General features: G+C 38.5%; 1 protein-coding gene across 1 annotated transcript in view; it reads right to left on the bottom strand.

Annotated features, from left to right (window-relative positions):
* The window catches only part of LOC104611523 (uncharacterized), a 30,439-nt gene extending 24,086 nt beyond the window's left edge, over window positions 1-6,353 (bottom strand). Inside the window, exon 1 of the mRNA XM_010278605.3 lies at window positions 5,978-6,353. Within this exon, the coding sequence (XP_010276907.1) occupies window positions 5,978-6,112 (135 nt within the window). The 5' untranslated portion in view covers window positions 6,113-6,353. The remainder of the gene's footprint in view (window positions 1-5,977) is intronic.
* Between the last annotated feature and the right edge of the window lie 12,966 nt (window positions 6,354-19,319).

Below are 19,319 nucleotides of genomic sequence, written 5' to 3'. Positions count from 1 at the left end.
TTCATCCCATCCCCCCATGCAGCTAGTTTCTGAGTTGATTTTCAAATTGAAAATTTCTTCAAAGGCCTTAATCAACTCCTTTAAGTTTCCCACCCTCTCACTATAGCCTCCATCGCAGAAAATCATTAAGTTGTTTGCAAACTGAAGATGGGTAACTGGAATTTGGTTTCTTCCTATTTTCCAATCCCTTATGGCATCTTCCCTATTAGCCCTAGTGACAATTCGACTGAATACATCGGCTACCAAGGTAAAGAGGAAAAATGAAAGGGGCTCCCCTTGTCAAATACCCCTACGAACTAGAAAAAAAATCCCATACCACCCATTTACTAGGATGGAATAATAACGACTACTGACACAACCAACCAACTACACTACCTTTCCCCAAACTCACATTTCCTCAACACCTCTAATAGGAATTGCCAATCCACTAGGTCATAGGCTTTCTCTAGGTCCAACTTGCATACGAAACCTCTTTGTTTGAATCTCTTCATGTCGTCCACACATTCATTTGCAATCAAGGTCCAATCAATTATTTGACGTCCTCAAATGAAGGCCCTTTGGGCCTGACTAATGATGGAAGGGAAGGCTTCTTTAATCCTTAGAGAGAGAGCCTTGGCCAATATTTTATAGATACTTGTCACCAAACTAATTGGCTTAAAGTCCTTAGGATGGATAGTGTCAAATTTCTTCTAGATTAGAGCCAAGAAAGCAACATTGATACCTCAGCTAAGTAAAATGCTAATTCTAAAATCATCTGGACCAAGAGCTTTTAATGCAGGATCTTTGTGAATCAGCACTATTCTGGCAACCATTTTAGCTTTAAGTGTGTAGCACAAACAAAGAACTAATGGAGAAAGAAGAGAAGAGAGTGAAGATACTTACAAGCTTTCTTTGTTCATCAACCCTAGTCAATCACACCCCCAACTTGGCAATTATACCAAATTCTGTACATAAACTTTCTTTGTTCATCAACAAAACTGTTCCCCAAATGAGACTTACAAGCTTAATAAGAAGAAGATTCTAAAGGAAGACACTTGCCCCCCATGTTAGCTTGCCTAACAAGCCACTTACAAAAGAAGCTAGATTAGACTAAACCTGCCCCGGACAATTACAAACATAAATCCAAACAAAGGGAAATTACTAGACTAAGACCTGTTCCCAAACATAACCCACTAAACATGCAAAATTAAAAAAATACCCTTGCAGTCCAAAAATGTAAGAAAACCAAATAAGTCCTGTCCAGCAGAGAGCTTAACCACACAAACATCTTAAGGTGGATTGAAGACTCTAGGGTCTTCCCAAGTTGATGCATTGCTAACCCAGCTCTCATGTGGACCCCACGTCTTCATAATGATGCCAAATGAGCATAGGAGCAGCTTTGGTTCTCTTTTGATATGACTAAGTTGATCCCCATCAGCTTTTGATCTATCCATTAAGAACACTGCTCGTTTAATCTTCCTCAAAATTCCTTTCTAACCAACTAATCTTCTCTTCATCCAATCTTGGCCAATCTACCCCTTCCATTTCTAGACTCTCGTTCAAGGGTCTTCTATAAATTGATTTAAATTGGTCCACAAACTTCCCGGCAATATCCTCCTTATTTGTGAGCATCTCCCCACCTATCTCTAGCTTAGATACAAAATTCTTTTTCCTCCTCCCATTTACCACAACATGAAGGACTTTGTATTTCCATCCCCTTCCTTAATCCACCTATGCCTTGATTTTGGTCTCCAACTTATGTCTTCTCTCAGCAATACCTCTTCCAATTCTTTCTTCAATTGTCTCCCCAAGTTTCTATCATTGTTAGACATAAATAGACCATTTTGGGGTTCTTTCTCATCCAACTCTTCTATCCTAGAGGTTAGGCACACTTTTTGTTCCTCAATTCTCCCAAACCTATTCCATTTTTTTATTTTGAATATTAACCTCTGCAATTTCTTGTGAAATCTTACCCATATCCACTTTATTCCCCTCAACTCCTCACTCCACCAAGTTTTTACTTTGTTCACAATGTTCGGGTGGGTAAGCCACATGTTCTAAAACATAAATGGTCTAGGTCCACTAATAAAATCTTCTAAACCTATTCTTATGGGACAATGATCTGAGGTTACCATAGGCATAGCTCTAGACACTAGGTTTCCCCAATAATTCTCCCATGCTAAGTAGAAGATAAACCTATACAACTTTGACCACAAAGGGGTTTCCTATAGGTTAGACCAAGGCTCCGTTTGGTTTGTGGGAAGCTTTGGGTGGGATGGGATGAGAAGGTGTGAATTTTTCACATTTCATTGTTTGGTTATATAAAGGAAAATTCCTTTTTCCATGTTTATTTTGTGGGAAGAAAACAAATCTAATCGAGGAAGATAGAGGGGAGGAAGAAGAAAACAAGTACAATCAAGGAAGATAGATTTGAACCCCTCCCCCAAATCTAAAATCTTCATATCACCCCCAAAGTCAATGGCTTCAATCTGCAAAAAAATGGGATAAAAAGGTTAGATCTAGGATGTTATGGGCCCGGGAATAGGATCTCGTCACGGGTCGGTCCACGGGGAAAACCCTCTGTTTTCCCTTGTTCCTCCCTGCTCTTGATGGACCTATCTAGGTGCCCTAATGGTGATTTGTTCAAGAGATCACCTAACTCTCCTTTACTCTCTTTCTTGACTGGATATTTGATATCCTCATTCAATAATGGTGTCTCCTTAAATAGGAGATTACAAGAGTCCTAATCTTAGGGAGTCTCCTTGCTGAATAGGGAGACTTCCAATTCTATCTTGCCAAGGATAAGATAAGCTAATCCTAATCTGATAATAAGATAAACTAATCCTAATCTGATAACAAGATAAACTAATCCTAATCTGATAATAAGATAAACTAATCCTAATCTAATAACTTACTAACAAGATAAGATAAGAGCAATAGAATAAGATAAGAACAAGCAAGATGATCTAATCTAATCTGGCGATGGGTCAGATTCCTGTTGCTACCGACGGCGATGGTACGTCTTTCCGAGGAATGCGTCCATAACATAGGAACCCAATGACTAAATGTTAAATCTAATTGACAAAAATGTTAGTTTTACAGATGGAAATCCCGCTTAGTTTTACATTTAGTTTAATGACGAAGAATGTTTTGACTAAATGTTAGTTTAATAGATGTAAAAAACAAAATAGCAAATTAAGGGGGAAAAAGGGATGGGAAAGAAGGAAGAACAGGCCAAAAAACAAAATAGCAAATAGGCAAAGGAAGTAGAAGATGGATTTGATCTTACCATTGAATGAGATGGCCAGAGAAATCGTCGGAGATCCAACCGTTGGGATGGGTAGATGTTGAAGAAGAAGAGTCTCTCAAGGCTCTCTGCTCTGATAGGACCCGAAATATTTTCTCAACAGAGTAGTGCAACCCTACTTACTTGATTTTGGGATCCCGCATCCCACGTTTTTCCCATCCCACCCCCTATTTCCTTTAAAACAAATAAATGAAAAAGGAATATTTTTCGAATATTCACATTTTCCCATCCCCACCCCACAAACTAAACATAGCCCAAGTGAATATGGCTCATAAAACTGGAATTTTCTTCAACTCACAATCTACAATATAGCTATTAAACTTCCTCATGCTAGTCGTGATGGATTGTTGGGGATTACTAGTTTATTCAGAAAATTGTATAACATTGAAGTCCCCTCCCAAACACCACGGACCTTCCCACAAACCCCGAATTGCACATAACTCATCCCACATGTCATTCCTTTTCCTATAGTTATTGCGACCATAGATATTGGTTAACACCCAAGTGAAGCCATCCGTCACAACAACCATATATTCTTTTCAATACTTTGTATAATCACTTAATGAGACCCAATGGATTCAAGGAACTAATTATAGCTGAAAGTAGCTTCAGAAACCACCAAGATTGGTGAAAACCCACTATGATAGTAGAAGAAACTTGATGATCATTAGAATCTAATTGTATCGCCTCTCTTAGAGATCTACAACAACAAATAAGATATATGAATTTCTAAATACTATGCATCATTGTATCAAGAATTCATCCACCAATTCTTTGAACAGTGTTCTACTAGCATATTCAATTCATATAGTTTCAAGTAAATCTCTTGACTCTTAGGATGCAATGTGTCCTCTGAATAAAAGGAATGCATAGTTCCTCTCACTTGAATTCAGCTAGATTCAGGTTCTTTACTAACACCTCTCTTTCACCACCCTTCTCATTCTAGTACCAACATCATCCCATACACCAGCCTATGCATAAAGATTTGAGAGAAGAACATGAGTCATCTTTAGGTCGCAGCACAAGAAGCCTCTGATGAGTAATCTCTAAGGTAGAGGGGAGGGATAGCAGCTTTTAGTGGTTGGAAGTGGGGCCATGGCTAATTAGAGTTTTGACATAGGTGGCAGATTAATTTAAAACAAAAATTGGTTGTACAGAGAACATTTGAACCTGTTCATGCATGATGGTGCACTGATAAGAAAAAAGAATGAATTACAAGGACCCTAGTGGGAGAAGTGCTAGGAACCATAATGAATGATTGAATTACACTTGAGACTGTGATTTGACTTAAGAGACCAATCAAATTTTAGTTGGTGGCCCTCATAACAACAAAAAACAATCGCTCCCAACATTTTTTCTTTCTACTAGTTGTCTTTATTGAACCTTGACACACGCTTTAAAGAAAGAAACGAATTACAATTTAAGACCTAGATGGCTTTACCTTGCAGAGAAAGGATATAATGAATACACTGTTAGATTGCTCTCCCAAAAAGAGCAACATATCCTAGGGTTTTAAATGTGCAAATAAATTTCATGAATGCCTTCAAGAATTCATTACATTAAAAATTTTCCATATTTACAAATTTAAACAATATATATAATAGAAAGAGGAGTGTGTGGAGGCCAAGGGTCTCTCCCCACATGCATGCTCATAGAAACCCTCCCCCCATTAAATCCTTCATTTCCTCTAAAATATCTTTCAACCCCTTTTGACCCTCTCTAATAAAATATGGGTATAAATTAGATGGGTTAGATGAGGTTAAGTGTCAACCCAATCCAACCCTAAACATGGACCTTGGCTTGGAACTAAATCAATGCCAAAACCCAAAATTTTCAACCCAAACCTAACCAAATTTCTATTCAACCCCCACGCATTTGCATGGGTTCGCTTGCTAGTATAGAAGAAATAGAAATATATGGTGCTTTGGGTTTCTTAGCTCACTCAAGATCTTGATGAAGCTGAATAAGGGGTACAAGTAACTAACAATACCTCTCAAAATTAAAAATGGTAAAGCGTATGTTAAAGGACTTAATGGAATTTGGTTAGCTTTTAATTTTATTCACATTCACCGGCTCTTAATTCCTTTATTTCTTTTTTTCATATGGCGTCTACTGAATTCAGATACCAATTACTGTTAAACCTCACTCAAGCAAACCACATTTTGTTGATGGGTCTCTTTGAATTTGAAGGGTTAGATTCTTGTGCTAAAGATTGTCCACTTCGGAATAGCATTGAAGAAGTCAATAAAAAAGTTAAATCCCATCCCTAGCAGCAAAATTTACCATTAAGATCACAGAATTTAGTTTAGAAAATTTCAAACAGAAGTATACCATAGAAAACAGTCAAACACATAACTAGCATGGATATGGTCCAGTTCGGGTGCACGGATGCTTGTCTTGAATTGTCTTATTTTCTTCATAAATAGCATAAGTTTAACATCTGCGAACACTACTATAATTATGCAGAATCATAAATTTCGGTAAAAAGCGAAAAAGACGAGTGTTGCTTAAAACTCCAAGTCCGGAACCCTAGATCCCGCCTTCAACAACCGCCATTGCACCAATCCAAAAAGAAAAGTGGGTAAATAGTAAAACTTAATCATTTCCAGATACGGAAGGCTAGAATTTGAACCAACCGGCCAAAAATTACAAACTAATAGAGAAAAGTAGAAGGCAAGAAAGAGAAATGACCTGAACAGCGCTATGGAAGATCCCCCCCAAACCGATTCCATCCTTGAAGATCTTGTTAATCTGAACAATGGTGTTGTTCGTCTTTGCAGAACCACTGTTGGTGATGTCATAGATATGGAGGATCACCTCCGCCATCCTTTTGGTTCTCTTCCCTTTCTCTCTCCTTTTTCCGATCGATTCAGAGGAGAGAGCCTAAAACCCAACTCGTGTAACTGTTCCACTCTCTCTCTCTCTCTCTCTCTCTCTACTTTTTTTCAGTTGTTTGCTGCTACAGCGTCTCCTTGTTTCTTTTGCGCTGTTGCTGTGATTTACTATTATGCTTGTCCGGTTTATTACTCCAATTTCTTCTTGACAACATTTTCTGAGTTTCGGTTCCCATGCGAGTTCGGACCACCTGGATATTTGTAATAATGTAAGGAAAAGGGTAAACGTTGTAGCAGACAGATTTTAATAAAATGGCCCCGGATCTTCTATAGAAATTACGAAGAATGTCCGTACCCTGCCTTTTACAATATCTGAATAATTCTAGGGACAGGGGTGAGATTTAAGAATTTAGAGATTATTAACGAGGCGAGAGGAGTGATGAATGATGAGAAAGGTGGGAGCCACATCACCTCATCTTCCCCGGCAACTTGCGTGGGAGAGGACTGAGGAGGGTCAGTGGGCCACCACGATGCACTTACCCAATGACCCATTACCAATTTGAAGGGTTTTACACGATACACTGCATCGGGCCCATCCCGATTTCAATCGTTTCTCATCTCTATAAAATAAAACTTTATTTAATCTCTTTAATTAAATAATAAAAAAATGATTGTTAAATAAAAATAATAAGCATAAATGAGTAAAAATATAAATCAGAATACTAGCCCGTACCTAGCATGGGGTCATGCCTAGTACTAAAAACAGGGAAAATCTAAAGTTCGACTATGGTGCACTCACTTATATTATGGGGTTCAATCCAGATTTCAATCAATCAATGATAAAATATGCATATTTTACAAAGTATATTTTCATATTTCAATCAATTACATCTTTTGTTGTGGTGCAAAATAAATCTATTATGAACTAAAGTGATAGGTCACAATTGAACCTTCAATGTTGTTGAAGTTTTAATGGTAAGTACATTTTATGAATTGGGAAAGTAAACTTCTAAAACCATGAATCAATGAAAAATAAATAGACCATGTAATGTTTTTAACATGATTGATTGAAAATTTGATGCATTTTGTCTTATGAATGCACAAGAGTTGGACTTTACTTTTAAATTAGAAAAAAAAAACTCTTCTTGTAGCATAGCATGTGCATTTATGGTACGAGTGCAAAATTCATTTAAATTTATTATGACAAAACAAATGGGGAAATACACTTGCCAAAATTAACTAGCCATGAATATAAAATGAACAGAAAACTCACGGATGACCTAAATCGGCCCAGTCATAGAAACAATCAATCGAACTCATACGAACACTTCTAGCGCACCTAAATTCTAATAAAGCCAATCGTTAAGAAACTCAGCAAAGGGCTCCAGCGTTTTTCAAATCAAAGGGCATAACTTCTACCGGCCTAGTCATTGAAACGATCAATCGGACTCATACGAACACCTCAGCCAAATTTTGTTTACAAGTCGCTGAAAAGTTGCTCCAGCATTTTTCAAACCAAACGGCATAACTTTATAATAGAATAGCCAAAGTTCGGTTACAAAAGCAATTTTTTCTTGGTCAACTATGTACATCCTAATTTGATCATAGCCGAACTAGGCGTCCATGAAACTCAGCAACTTTTGCCCTAAGGTCGCATCTACCAGGCGGATAATTCTGGGCAGGGGGAAGAAATCCTTTGGGCAGACTCTATTCAAGTCAGTGTAATCAATGCACATGCGCCACTTGCCATTGGCTTTCTTCACAAGCACAGGGTTTGCGACCCAGCTCGGGTAGTGGACCTCCCTGATGAAGTCTGCGGCGAGGAGCTTTTAGACCTCCTCATCGACTACCCTCCACCGCTCCGGGGTGAGGTTGCGTTTTCTTTGTCTGACTGGCCTGACTAGAGGGTCCACATTAAGTTTATGAGTTATGATGTTAGGGTCAATTCTGGGCATTTCTGTCGTGGACCAGGCGAAAACATCTAAATTGTCAAGTAAAAAACTTACTAGTTGTGTTCGGAGCGGTTCGCTTACTAGTGTGCCGATCTGAAGAGTCTTGGTCGGTCGGTCTCAAACACTGGTACGTGGACCGTCTCTTCCATTGAGGCAGCTTGATCCTCATTGTAGTCTGCTGGTTGTTCTAGTTCGATGTCTTCTGCCAATTTTGCCTTTCCTTTAAGGGCAGCCACATAACACTTCCGGGACTCGAGCTGGTCGCCTTGTACTACCCCCACTCCGTAATCCGTCAGGAATTTTATTGCGAGATAGTAAGTTGACACTATCGCGCGTAAAACATGCGTAATAGGCTGACCTATGGTTGCGTTGTAGGGGGATAGAGTCGTGACCACCAAGAATGTGTGCTTGAACCGGACAATATTCGGCCATGTGCCCGCCTCCACTAGTACTGTGACGCAACCTATAGGCCTGACTTCCTCTCCGCTGAACCCTACTAGTGGGGGCATCTGTTGGTTTTAAATCGCTCTGCTGTAGCTGCAACTTGTCAAAGGTTCCTTTGAAGAGGATATCGGCCGAACTGCTTGAGTTCACCAAGATCTGCTTTACTTCAAAGTCATTGATGACCATCTTCATGACCAGGGCGTCGTTATGAGGATACTAAATCCCACGGGCATCATCCTCAGTAAAGTAGATCGGTTCTTCGATTCGAGGTCGCTTAGGTGGGTTCTCTGCTTCATGCTCCAGTTCTCAAATTGATGTTTTCCCGGCTACTGCCGTGCACCCCGCTACAATAGATCCTCCAATGATCATATTAATCACTCCTCGAATCAATCTTTCTTTTGGTAGTGGGCGAGGTGGCTGCTCGTTCTGTCTACTACTCTCTGGGGCATCTTTTTTCCGATCTCCCTACCGGTTCCCCTGTCCTTTTTCCTCATGCAAAATGTACTTCTTCAAGTACCCACGGAAGATTAGTTTTTCGATCTCATTGCGAAGGTTTCTATAGTTTTCTGTTCTGTGACCATGGTCCCGATGAAAATGACAATAGACGTTTGGGTTCCTGGTCGTTAGGTCTCCCTATAGTCTGGGTGGCCATCTGACGAAAGAGGAGTCTTTGATGGCCATTAAGATCTCTCCTCGCTTTGCGTTCAGGGGAGTGTAGCTCGTTCTCTCCACTGGCGGGGTCCTGGAATGCCGACCCGACCTGTAACTTTGCGAGGGGGACTTACTCCTCGAGCTTGGGGACTTGCTTCTTCGCTTGGGGGACTTGCTTTTTTCTTTTCTTGTTGCTCGTTCCTTCTTCCTCTTTTCTCCTGGTTGGTTATCAGTTTTCTGGTTTATCTCTTCTTCTGTACTGATAAACTGATCGGCCAACTTAAGGAACTCGGTGATGTTCTTCAGCTTGTTGGCCACGACGTGCCACTTGAACTCTTTGTGAGTGATTCCTTTTCGCGTTGCGGTGAGACGTACTGATGGGTCAAGGTCCAGTATCTGCAAGCATGTCCCGTTGAAGCGCTTGATGTAGCTTCAAATTGGCTCTCCTTCCCTTTGCACCACATTCAGAAGGCTCTCCTATGACTTTGGACCCTTCTTACTAGTGATGAAGTGGGTCATAAACATGTCCGCAAACTGCGCCCAACTTCTGATGGAACCCGACATGAGGTTTCTATACCAGGTCTGAACTACTCCTCTGAATGTGGTGAAGAAAGCCACGCACATACAAGCCTCATCGGCCCCGGCGAGATGCATCTAGGACTGGAATGCATCTATGTGATCATTAGGATCAAAGGACCCATCATACTTATCTAGCGGTAGTACCTTGAAATCTTTCGACATTAGGGCCGCTAGGAGCTCGAGTTATAGGGGGAAGGCCGACTCAAAAGAGCAGGCATTGTTCTTGTGGCCACTGAGCTCACCTCCTCTCTTTCTCGACCTTAATCTGCTAGATGGCTGGGCTTCGTCGGTGGATCATCCCTTGCTGATGAACGGCGAGTCTTACGATGCCGCCGCTATTGCTTCTTTGGTGGTGCGGTGTTTGTACTACCAGCTTCTGTGTTGTTAGGTATTTCGATCTTACTCCGAATAGTAGGGCGAGGTGGTTTAGGGGTTCTCCTCGCCGTGTGCTCGGTGTTGTTTGTTGTGGGGAACCGAGGGGTCTCTTCTCTATCCCGCGCCTCAGACCTCGAGTTGACAATCTACATGCGAAACATGCTAATTGCACCTCTCGAGCTAGCTAGGTTTGGGCTTATCCCTCAAGCTCTCTCTTCGGGAAGTAGAGGAAGTACGCCGGTCGCCTACTGTAGCCCGCGGCAAGGTTCGTCCCGAGGGAGGGGCTTGTACCTGTGAAGTTCTCTCACTGCGAGGGGGAGACTAGCGGATGTTCTAGTGAGCCCGGTGTTGATTCTGGTTCTGGATTTTCCCTTGATGATGGTTTGTCGGCTACTCGGTCAATTGTTTTCTTGGTCGAAGCTAATAGAGAAAAGATTTTAAATAAGATACCCATTGTACTTAACATTGAAAATGATCCAAAAACCTACAATGAGGCCATGACCTCTACAGATGTTGCCTTTTGGAAGGAAGCTATAAATGATAAAATGGATTCAATAATGTCAAATAACACAGGGTACTAGTAGACTTGCCTCCATGATCAAAACCAATCAAATGTAAATGGGTGTTTAGAAGAAAATACAACACTGATGGAACTGTACAAACTTTTAAGGCTAGATTGGTAGTCAAAGGATTCAGTCAAAAGGAAGGGATTGATTATTTTGACACCTATGCACTAGTGGCTAGAACAACTTCTATTACACCACTCATAGCACTAGCATCCATTTATCATTTATCTATTCATCAAATGAATGTTAAATGAAGAGGTTTATATGGAACAACTAGAATGATTTGTTCTTCTTGGAAATGAGAAGAAAGCCTGTAAACTGGTTAAATCACTATATGGTTTAAAACAAGCACCCAAACAATGGCATGAGAAATTTGATTCTTGCATTTTAGCTTTTGGTTTTAAACACAATAGTGCTGATAGATGCATTTACTCAAAATTTACTGAAAATTATGGTATAATTGTATGTCTTTATGTTGATGATATGCTTATTGTGGGTACTAATATGGTTGGCATAAATGAAATTAAAAACTAGTTATCCTTTGTCTTCAAGATGAAAGATTTAGAAGAAGTAGATACCATCTTGGGAATAAAAGTTAAAAAGCATAGTAGGGGTTATGCATTAAGCCAATCACATTATATTGAGAGAATAGTTGAGAAATTTAAGCATTTAGGATTTAAAGAATATAGCACACCATATGATTATAGTATAAAGTTAGTAAAAAATTATGGTAGAGCAATTGCACAATTTGAGTATGCTAGTGCAATAGGAAGTCTGATGTATGTTATGCTTTGTACTAGACCTGATATTGCATTTGTAGTAAGTAAACTTAGTTGGTTTACAAGTAATCTCGGTGTAGAGCACTAGAAGGCAATTGAGAGAGTTCTTGGGTATCTCAAAATAACCTTGGAACTTGGTTTGTTCTACTATGATTATCCAACTGTACTAGAAGGGTACATTGATGCAAGTTGGATTATCGGTAATGGAGATAACAAGTCCACCTCTGGATGAATTTTTGCCCTTGGTGGGGGAGCGATCTCTTGGGCATCCAAGAGACAAACTTGTATATCTCACTCGACCATGGAATTTGAATTCATAGCCTTGACGACTGCTGGAAAAGAGGCTGAGTGGATTAGGGGTTTATTATTGGATATAAAACTTTAGCCTATTCCTATGCCTCCAATTTCCATTTACTGTGATAGTGAGGTGATGTTAAGATCCTATAATGGTACCTACAATGGTAAGTCCAGACATATAAGTCTGAGACATGAACTTGTTAGGCAACTAATTTAAGATGGAGTCATCACTATCACTTATGTGAGGTAAAGTAAAAACTTGGACGATCTTCTTACTAAGGGTTTGACCAGAGAATTGGTAAGAACGACAACCAAATAATTGAGATTAAAACCCTTTACTTAGTCACCTGTAATGGTAACCCGACCTGAACTGAAAAACCATCAGTATTGGGTTTAATGGGTAATAACAAGTTACAACAATATGACTGTTAGCATTGGCATTGGGAAATTTCCCATCACAACATAAACAGTGATATCCGTTATGATGAGAGGTTGAGTTAAAACTCTTAATGAAGTTCTGAAATGTGTCAAATAACAGAATACATAGTGGAACATCACCTATATGAATATAGAAGTGGTATCGCCTTTCATGAGAGTTTGGGTTTGCTCTCGGGATTGTTCATGAAACCAGGAAAGAAGCACATGGCCATAACAATGCTGAGCAAAACTTGAAATCTTTTAGAGACTGGACATTTTGTGTGTATGGGTGTCTCAGGTCTGTCTTAAGAGTAATTGGTTTAAGGTCTTACTACCAATAACTTTGACAAGGCTCTGAGATATTCGTGCTAATAAAAGGTTTAAGTTGTTAAACACCTTTTATACTCTAAAGACAGTGTCTTCAGACGCGCCTCAGAGCTTCTCCTCCAAGTTTCAGTGACCCACCTCCTCTATAAATAGGTAAAACATACCTAGGAAAAGATATATGCACTATAGTCATCATCTTGCCCTCACCTCATCCTCCTGCTTTTCTCACCAACCTAACTTTCCCTATTTGTTCTTGGTACTCTGCCTTTCTTACAAGTGCTTTTGGAAACAGTTTAATTTGCCCAACCTTCTTAGTTTGTCCGATTTCCATCTTCCTCTTCTCTCTCATTTGTTGCCCAATTTCAGATTGCAAGTTGCAACATTAATAATGGATTGGATAAGTACTATTTACGACTAGCATTGATTTGAATTCAAATATCCTACAATTGTATTCGCAATATTGATCCAATCTTAAGAGTTAAGATACCCCAGATCTAGTATGCTTTTGTATAATGCTGAGAGGTGATTTGGCCTGACCTAGTAAGCGGCGGGCACGTGGACACAACCTGGTGATTAGACGCATGACTCAGCATCCTAAACCACCTCGGCGAGTTGACTTTGCATCCCCGACCACCTCGACAGGTCGGGTTAGCATTCTCGGCCACCTCGACAAGTCGAGCCATCTCGGGTACCTTGGTCACCTCGGGCAACACCGAAGCTTGGGGATCTCGGAATGACCAGGGCTGCTGGAGTGACACGTGGAAGATCTCTAGAAGCTTGCCAGTTGTCTCCAAAATTTTCGGGATCACGATGCGTAACCGTAGGCCTTAATCTCATCCCATCAGAATCGGAGGGAAACGGTAATCCTTATAAGTTAGTGCGATTTTTGCCTTCCAAAGTGAAACGGACCCCTACGACTCATGCTGAAGATCCTGAGAGCATTTTGCGAGACTCGCGACAACTCCAACTATATAAGGGCATCAGCCCCTTTGACCCAAGTACGCGCGATTTTGTGCACTCTAGCTTACTAGCATACCAATTTTCAGCTCGCTACACATAGTACTGACTTAAGCATCGGAGTGTCCTCGCCAGGCTAGTCACCCTGGGTTCTCTGATCTGTCTATCTTGCAGTTCCAACCAACCAGCTGAGCATCTGACGTTTGAGCTGTCCTCCAGCTAGGAGCATCCAGATCGCACTCCATTAATTGTCGCCGTCTATGGGAACGTTACACAAAAGCTAAGCCTCTACTCGTTTTACTTTTTACGATACTCAATGACATCATCAAGCAACACTGGAAACTGCATTGATATGGGTGTTATTGGGGGGGGCATGACCACATTGCTGTTTACCCTGAAGGTCCCTTAGTAACTATCGGTCAGATTACTATCCCCCTTACCATTCTGGGGGCTCAAAGAAGCCAAACTTAGACTTTCACTACCCAGCTGTTGCACGCCCTGTTACCCCAGGTGAGCGCCACTTTTTCTATCTCGAAACCTTCTACAGTCCCTCATGGGGTCAGACACCAGCAATTTGATGAGCTGGTCCAGAGCGTTCGAGTCATGCAACTCCAGATGTAGCAGATGCACCAATACCAACAAGAAACAAATATAAGGAATCTTATATATCTTATCTGTCACCGGTTTTCGGGTCGACGGTTCGACCGTCCTATTCTAACGGACAACTCGTTTTGACAACAAAAATTACAAGCAAAAAATTATGGAACCGTTCTGGCCACCGGTTTTTGGGTTGACGGTTCGAACGGACGGCTCATTCTAACAACAAAAATTAAAAGAAAAAAGTTGAGTGTGTGAGGTCCTTTAAGCAGTATCATACGTGTTATGTCATTCAAGCGTGTGACTTATACGACTCGAAAATGGAACTGTTATGGCCACCGGTTCGACCATTCGGTTCGAATAGACGACCCATTCTGACAACAAAAATTTTAAAAATAAAAAAATGGCCAAAACCATTGAACGGGTCAACGGTTTGGGTCAATGGTCGTTGACCGATTTAACAATTTTTGACCAGGGACCGGGATTGGGGTAAAACAGAACCGATTGTCTAGATTGTTTCCCAATTAAAAAAATAAAAAAATGGCAAAAAACCATTGAATGGGTTAACGGTTCGACCACCTGGGTCAATGGGTCGTTGATCGATTCAATGGTTTTTGGCCAGGGACTAGGATTGGGATAAAACGGAACCGGTGATGGTTCCCAATTAAAAATAAAAAATAAAAAAAAACCATTGAATGAGTGAACGAGTTGACAATTCAACCGCCCAGCTCAATGGGTCATTGACCGACTCAACGGTTTTTGGCTAGGGACCGGGATTGGGGTAAATTGGAACAGGTTGCCTGGACAATTCCCGGGCCAAAGTGCCCATCCGTCCGGGTCAATGGTAGTTCGGAAACCATGGTTTTTTATTCTTTTGGATTTTCAATATTCAAAGGTTTCTTCTACTGTGGGCTTTATTCGAGCATGTGTGGTATGTTCCTTTTTTTTTTCATTTTCTTCTACGGCCTACAGTTTACGACCATTTTATTTCTTCCCTTTCATTTTTTCTTTGGGTTTTCTTTTGTAATGTTTTTTTTTTCTTACAAGATGATTTACTTTGTCTCTTTCTTTGATTGCATGTATGTTTAGCTCCATCTCAAAGTGGAACTTTGGGCTCGATTTTCTGATTTTTTTTTCTTGGTTTTTCCAGTTTGGTGGATTTAGTGCCAATTTTTTTCCTTGCAATGTCCACCCTTCCCATGACCATATAGTTCGAACAGATGGCCCGTTCTGACAACAAAAAATAAAAAAAATAAATAATTAAAATAAAAATGGAAAAAAACCGTTGAACGGGTCGACGGTTCGGCCACCCGAGTCAATGGCTCGTTGACTGATTCAATAAGTTTTGGCCAGGGACCAGGTTTGGGGTAAAACGGAACCAGTTGCCTGGACGGTTCCTGGGCTGAACGGTCCTACCGTCCGGGTCAATTGAGAGTTCTCAATGTGAAACAAAGGACAGCTATGAAGTAGAACTCAGAAATATCACTGTATGATTGTGTTCTTTTATATGAGATGCTTTGCTAAAACAATATTTAAAAAACGAGCACATGATGATCTCTTTTAAGTCTTTATATGAGTTTCAAGACTTTAGTACTTATAATTGCAAATTTCTTATTAAGAAACCATTGTCTTTTTTAATGTAGCAAATAACAATGTTACAATTTCAATCTAACCCTTACGAAGCAGGGGCCCCTCCGCTAGTTAGTAAATTATTAGGTCTCATTTCTTTTTTACTTACCTGGTTAAGCGTGCTTATTTGGGCAACTGTTTCATAGGTAAGCATGCTTATTTGGGCAAGGTTTCCTAGATAAGCATGCTTCTAGCATTCTTGCACGCTAATACTTACTTGGACAAAAAGAGAGGTGAAAAGAAAAGAGAGGCTACTAACACTGTGCAGCATGTGGTATGTTATTTACCCATGTCATAGGAGGATATCCTCATACTTCGCCAAACCCAATCTCTTACCCATTATAAAAACAGAAATGGATGAGCGTCCATCGTCCAACACCTTGATTTTACATTTCCAATTCTACCCCTCCCTAATTTCATATTTCCAATATATTTTCAATTTTATCCCCTCTTAAAATGCTGATTTTATATTTCCAATCCTACCCCCTCTTAAAATGCCTGAATTATATATATATATATATATATATATATATATATATATATATATATATATATATATTTATATACTTATGTATTTATATTTATATAATATATAATATAATATATCTGTATCTTACCCATTTACCAAACAGAAAAAGTTATTGTTGCTCCAGGAAACGTCCTACTTAACAGCAACGATTCAAAAAAAAAAGGCACTGTTTTATGAGAAAATGGTGCTCCAAGCCACATATTAGTGCTGCAATTGCAGCATCGATGCCAAACATTTACTATATTGATTCATTTTAGGTGTTTTTTTCTCGATGATCGTCGGACCAATCCGGTAATCTGACACCTTGCCAACGTAATATCGTAGGGATTGTACTTGGTAGGGCCATAGGGGTTTGGAATGCATTTTGTTGGCAGGAGATCCGAATTCTTCTATATAAATTGAAAGGATGTTCGATTTGAATCTGAATATAAATGAATCGGGATTAACCTATATCTTAATGCTAAGCATTAGATATGCAAATAACGATCCCACCATTGATGAGCAGAATGGCAGGAGGTAAAAGGCCAAATGTCATCATTCACACATGAAGCAAAGACATAAATCCTAAAACCCCAATTCTCTCCTTTAAACCCTTCTCTGCATAGTGTATATCTTATCCACTCCCCCTACTTTATAGTAGGAAGGAGGAAGCAGAAATGACATCTCTCTTATCCTACACACCTTTTTCCTCAAAATGAAGAAAACAATATAAATTACAGAAAAAACAAAGAAATATGCAAAAAATTTACAAAAATATAGAAAATCATAAAAATTTCTATACCATACTAAAAAATGAGAATGTTGTTTGTACCATTTATAAAAATGAGGATGATTACAATGTTTCATGAAAAAGCATGATTTTCACTTTCCATTTTTACCCTTTTTAGTTTTCTAATTTTATTTAATTAACGGTTAACACTTGTAATTGGATAAAACAAATAAAATAATAATAGTTTTTTATTTTTCAAATTTTATTTAGTTAATGGCTCATGCTTTTAACAAATAAAATAATAATAAAACCACTATGGAACCTACTCCTCTCTCTCCCCTTAGGCCTTATTTGATCTTCTCCCCAATAGAGCTACAATCGGATTGGATTCTGATTGGATGTAGCAAAATCTGCATCCGATCTGAATATTAAGAAACTACATTCAAATTTGATCCAAAATTTGACTGGATTTAGAGACTTGGATTCGAATTTGAATCCTAATAAACTCATATTGGATTCAGATTTAATCCGACTCCACTTTAAATCCTCTAAAATACTAGTAAAATTAAAAAAATATTTATTTTTCAACTTTTATATATAATAAATTAATATAAATATAACATACTAAATTTATTATATATAAATTCATATATAATATAATATTTAAAATATATTTTTATAAATTTTAATATAATTATATATAATTTATATATTAAAATTAATAAATATTATAATATAATCATATTCAAATTTTAATCAAATCATATTGGGTCAAATCCAAATCCGATTTGATTATTAATTGGATGTATATTGTAACATCCGAATATGATCCGATTACATAAATACATAATCTGAATCCAAGATAATCAAATTGGATGCCGAATTGGGCCTTAGATTTTCGGGTATCATTGATAGGCCTACTCCCGTCAGGCCTACTTGATGAACCTCTTCATTGATTGGAGCCAACATGTGTCAAGTATCGGATGGTTTGCCCAAAACCCCACGAATTCAAATTGAAGGGAGGAATGGATTTTTTTGACCTCTCTATTTTCATCATCGAACAATCAATTAGATGATTAAATGAAGCCTTTTTTGGTTTTCTCCCTATTTTTTCAGGTATTTTTTCCCATTTCCCCTCTGTTTTGATTGTCTTTGTTAACATAATAAGTTGTATTGGATCGGGAAATGCTTTCAGGTTCATTATATTGATTTATTTCAGAGTGTTTTTTTCTCAACGATCATCAGGCCAGTCCAATAATCTAACACCCTACCAATGTAATACTGTAGGGGTTTTGTACTTGGTAGGGTCGTAGGGGTTTGGAATGTGTTTTGTTGGTAGGAGATCCAGACTCTTCTACAAAAATCGGATGGATGTTCAATTCAAATCCGAATATAAACAAATCAATATTAACCTATATCCAAATGCTAGCCATTAGATATGTAAATAATAGCCCCACCATTGACGAGCAGAACGATATGAGGCAAAAGGCCAAATATTATCATTCACACATGAAGCGAAGAAATAAATTCTAAAACCCCTGTTTTCTCCTTTAAACCCCTCTCTGTATAGTGTATATCTTATCCATTCCCCCTACTTTACAATAGGAAGGAGGAAATAGAGATTGTGTCTCTTTATCCTATGCACCTTTCTCTTCAAAATAAAGAAAACAATATAAATTACAAAAAAAAACAAAGAAATACACAAAAGCATTTACAAAAAAAAAAGAAAATCGTAAAAATTTCTATACCATGCTAAAAAAAGAGAATGTGAAATACACAAAAAATTTACAAAAAAATATAGAAAATCACAAAAATTTCTATACCATGTATATCTTATATACTAAAAAAATGAGAATGTTGCAATTGGTTTGGCCAAAACACCCTGATTTTACTTTCCAACTTTAACCTCAACTTTCTATTTTTTCCATTATATATATTGTCACTAAAAATAATTATGAAAAACATAAAATGAAGAAAACAATATAAATTACAAAAAACAAAGAAATACATTGAAAATTTACAAAAAATGTAGAACATCATAGAAACTTATATACCGTACTGAAAAATGAAAATGATGCAATTGGTTTGGTCAAAACACTCTAATTTTACTTTCCAACTTTACCCTCAACTTTCTATTTTTCCCATTATATATATGTTATTGCAAAATAATTATGAAAAAACACATAAAATGTAGAAAATAATGTAAATTATAAAAACAAAGAAATACATAGAAAATCATAAAAATTGAAGAAAATAACATAAATTACAAATCTATACCCAATATATAAAAGCATGGTCAAATATCACCATCAATATCAAATACCCCCATGCATCGCACGGACCATTAAACTAGTATAACCTAACAATGAAAGGGCGTATAGACGACTCCTC

Source organism: Nelumbo nucifera, chromosome 6 (assembly GCF_055504915.1).
Source record: "Nelumbo nucifera cultivar China Antique chromosome 6, China Antique-T2T, whole genome shotgun sequence".
NCBI lineage: Eukaryota > Viridiplantae > Streptophyta > Magnoliopsida > Proteales > Nelumbonaceae > Nelumbo > Nelumbo nucifera.
The sequence above is the reverse complement of the archived record's forward strand: the minus strand, read 5'-3'. Positions and strand labels throughout refer to the sequence as shown.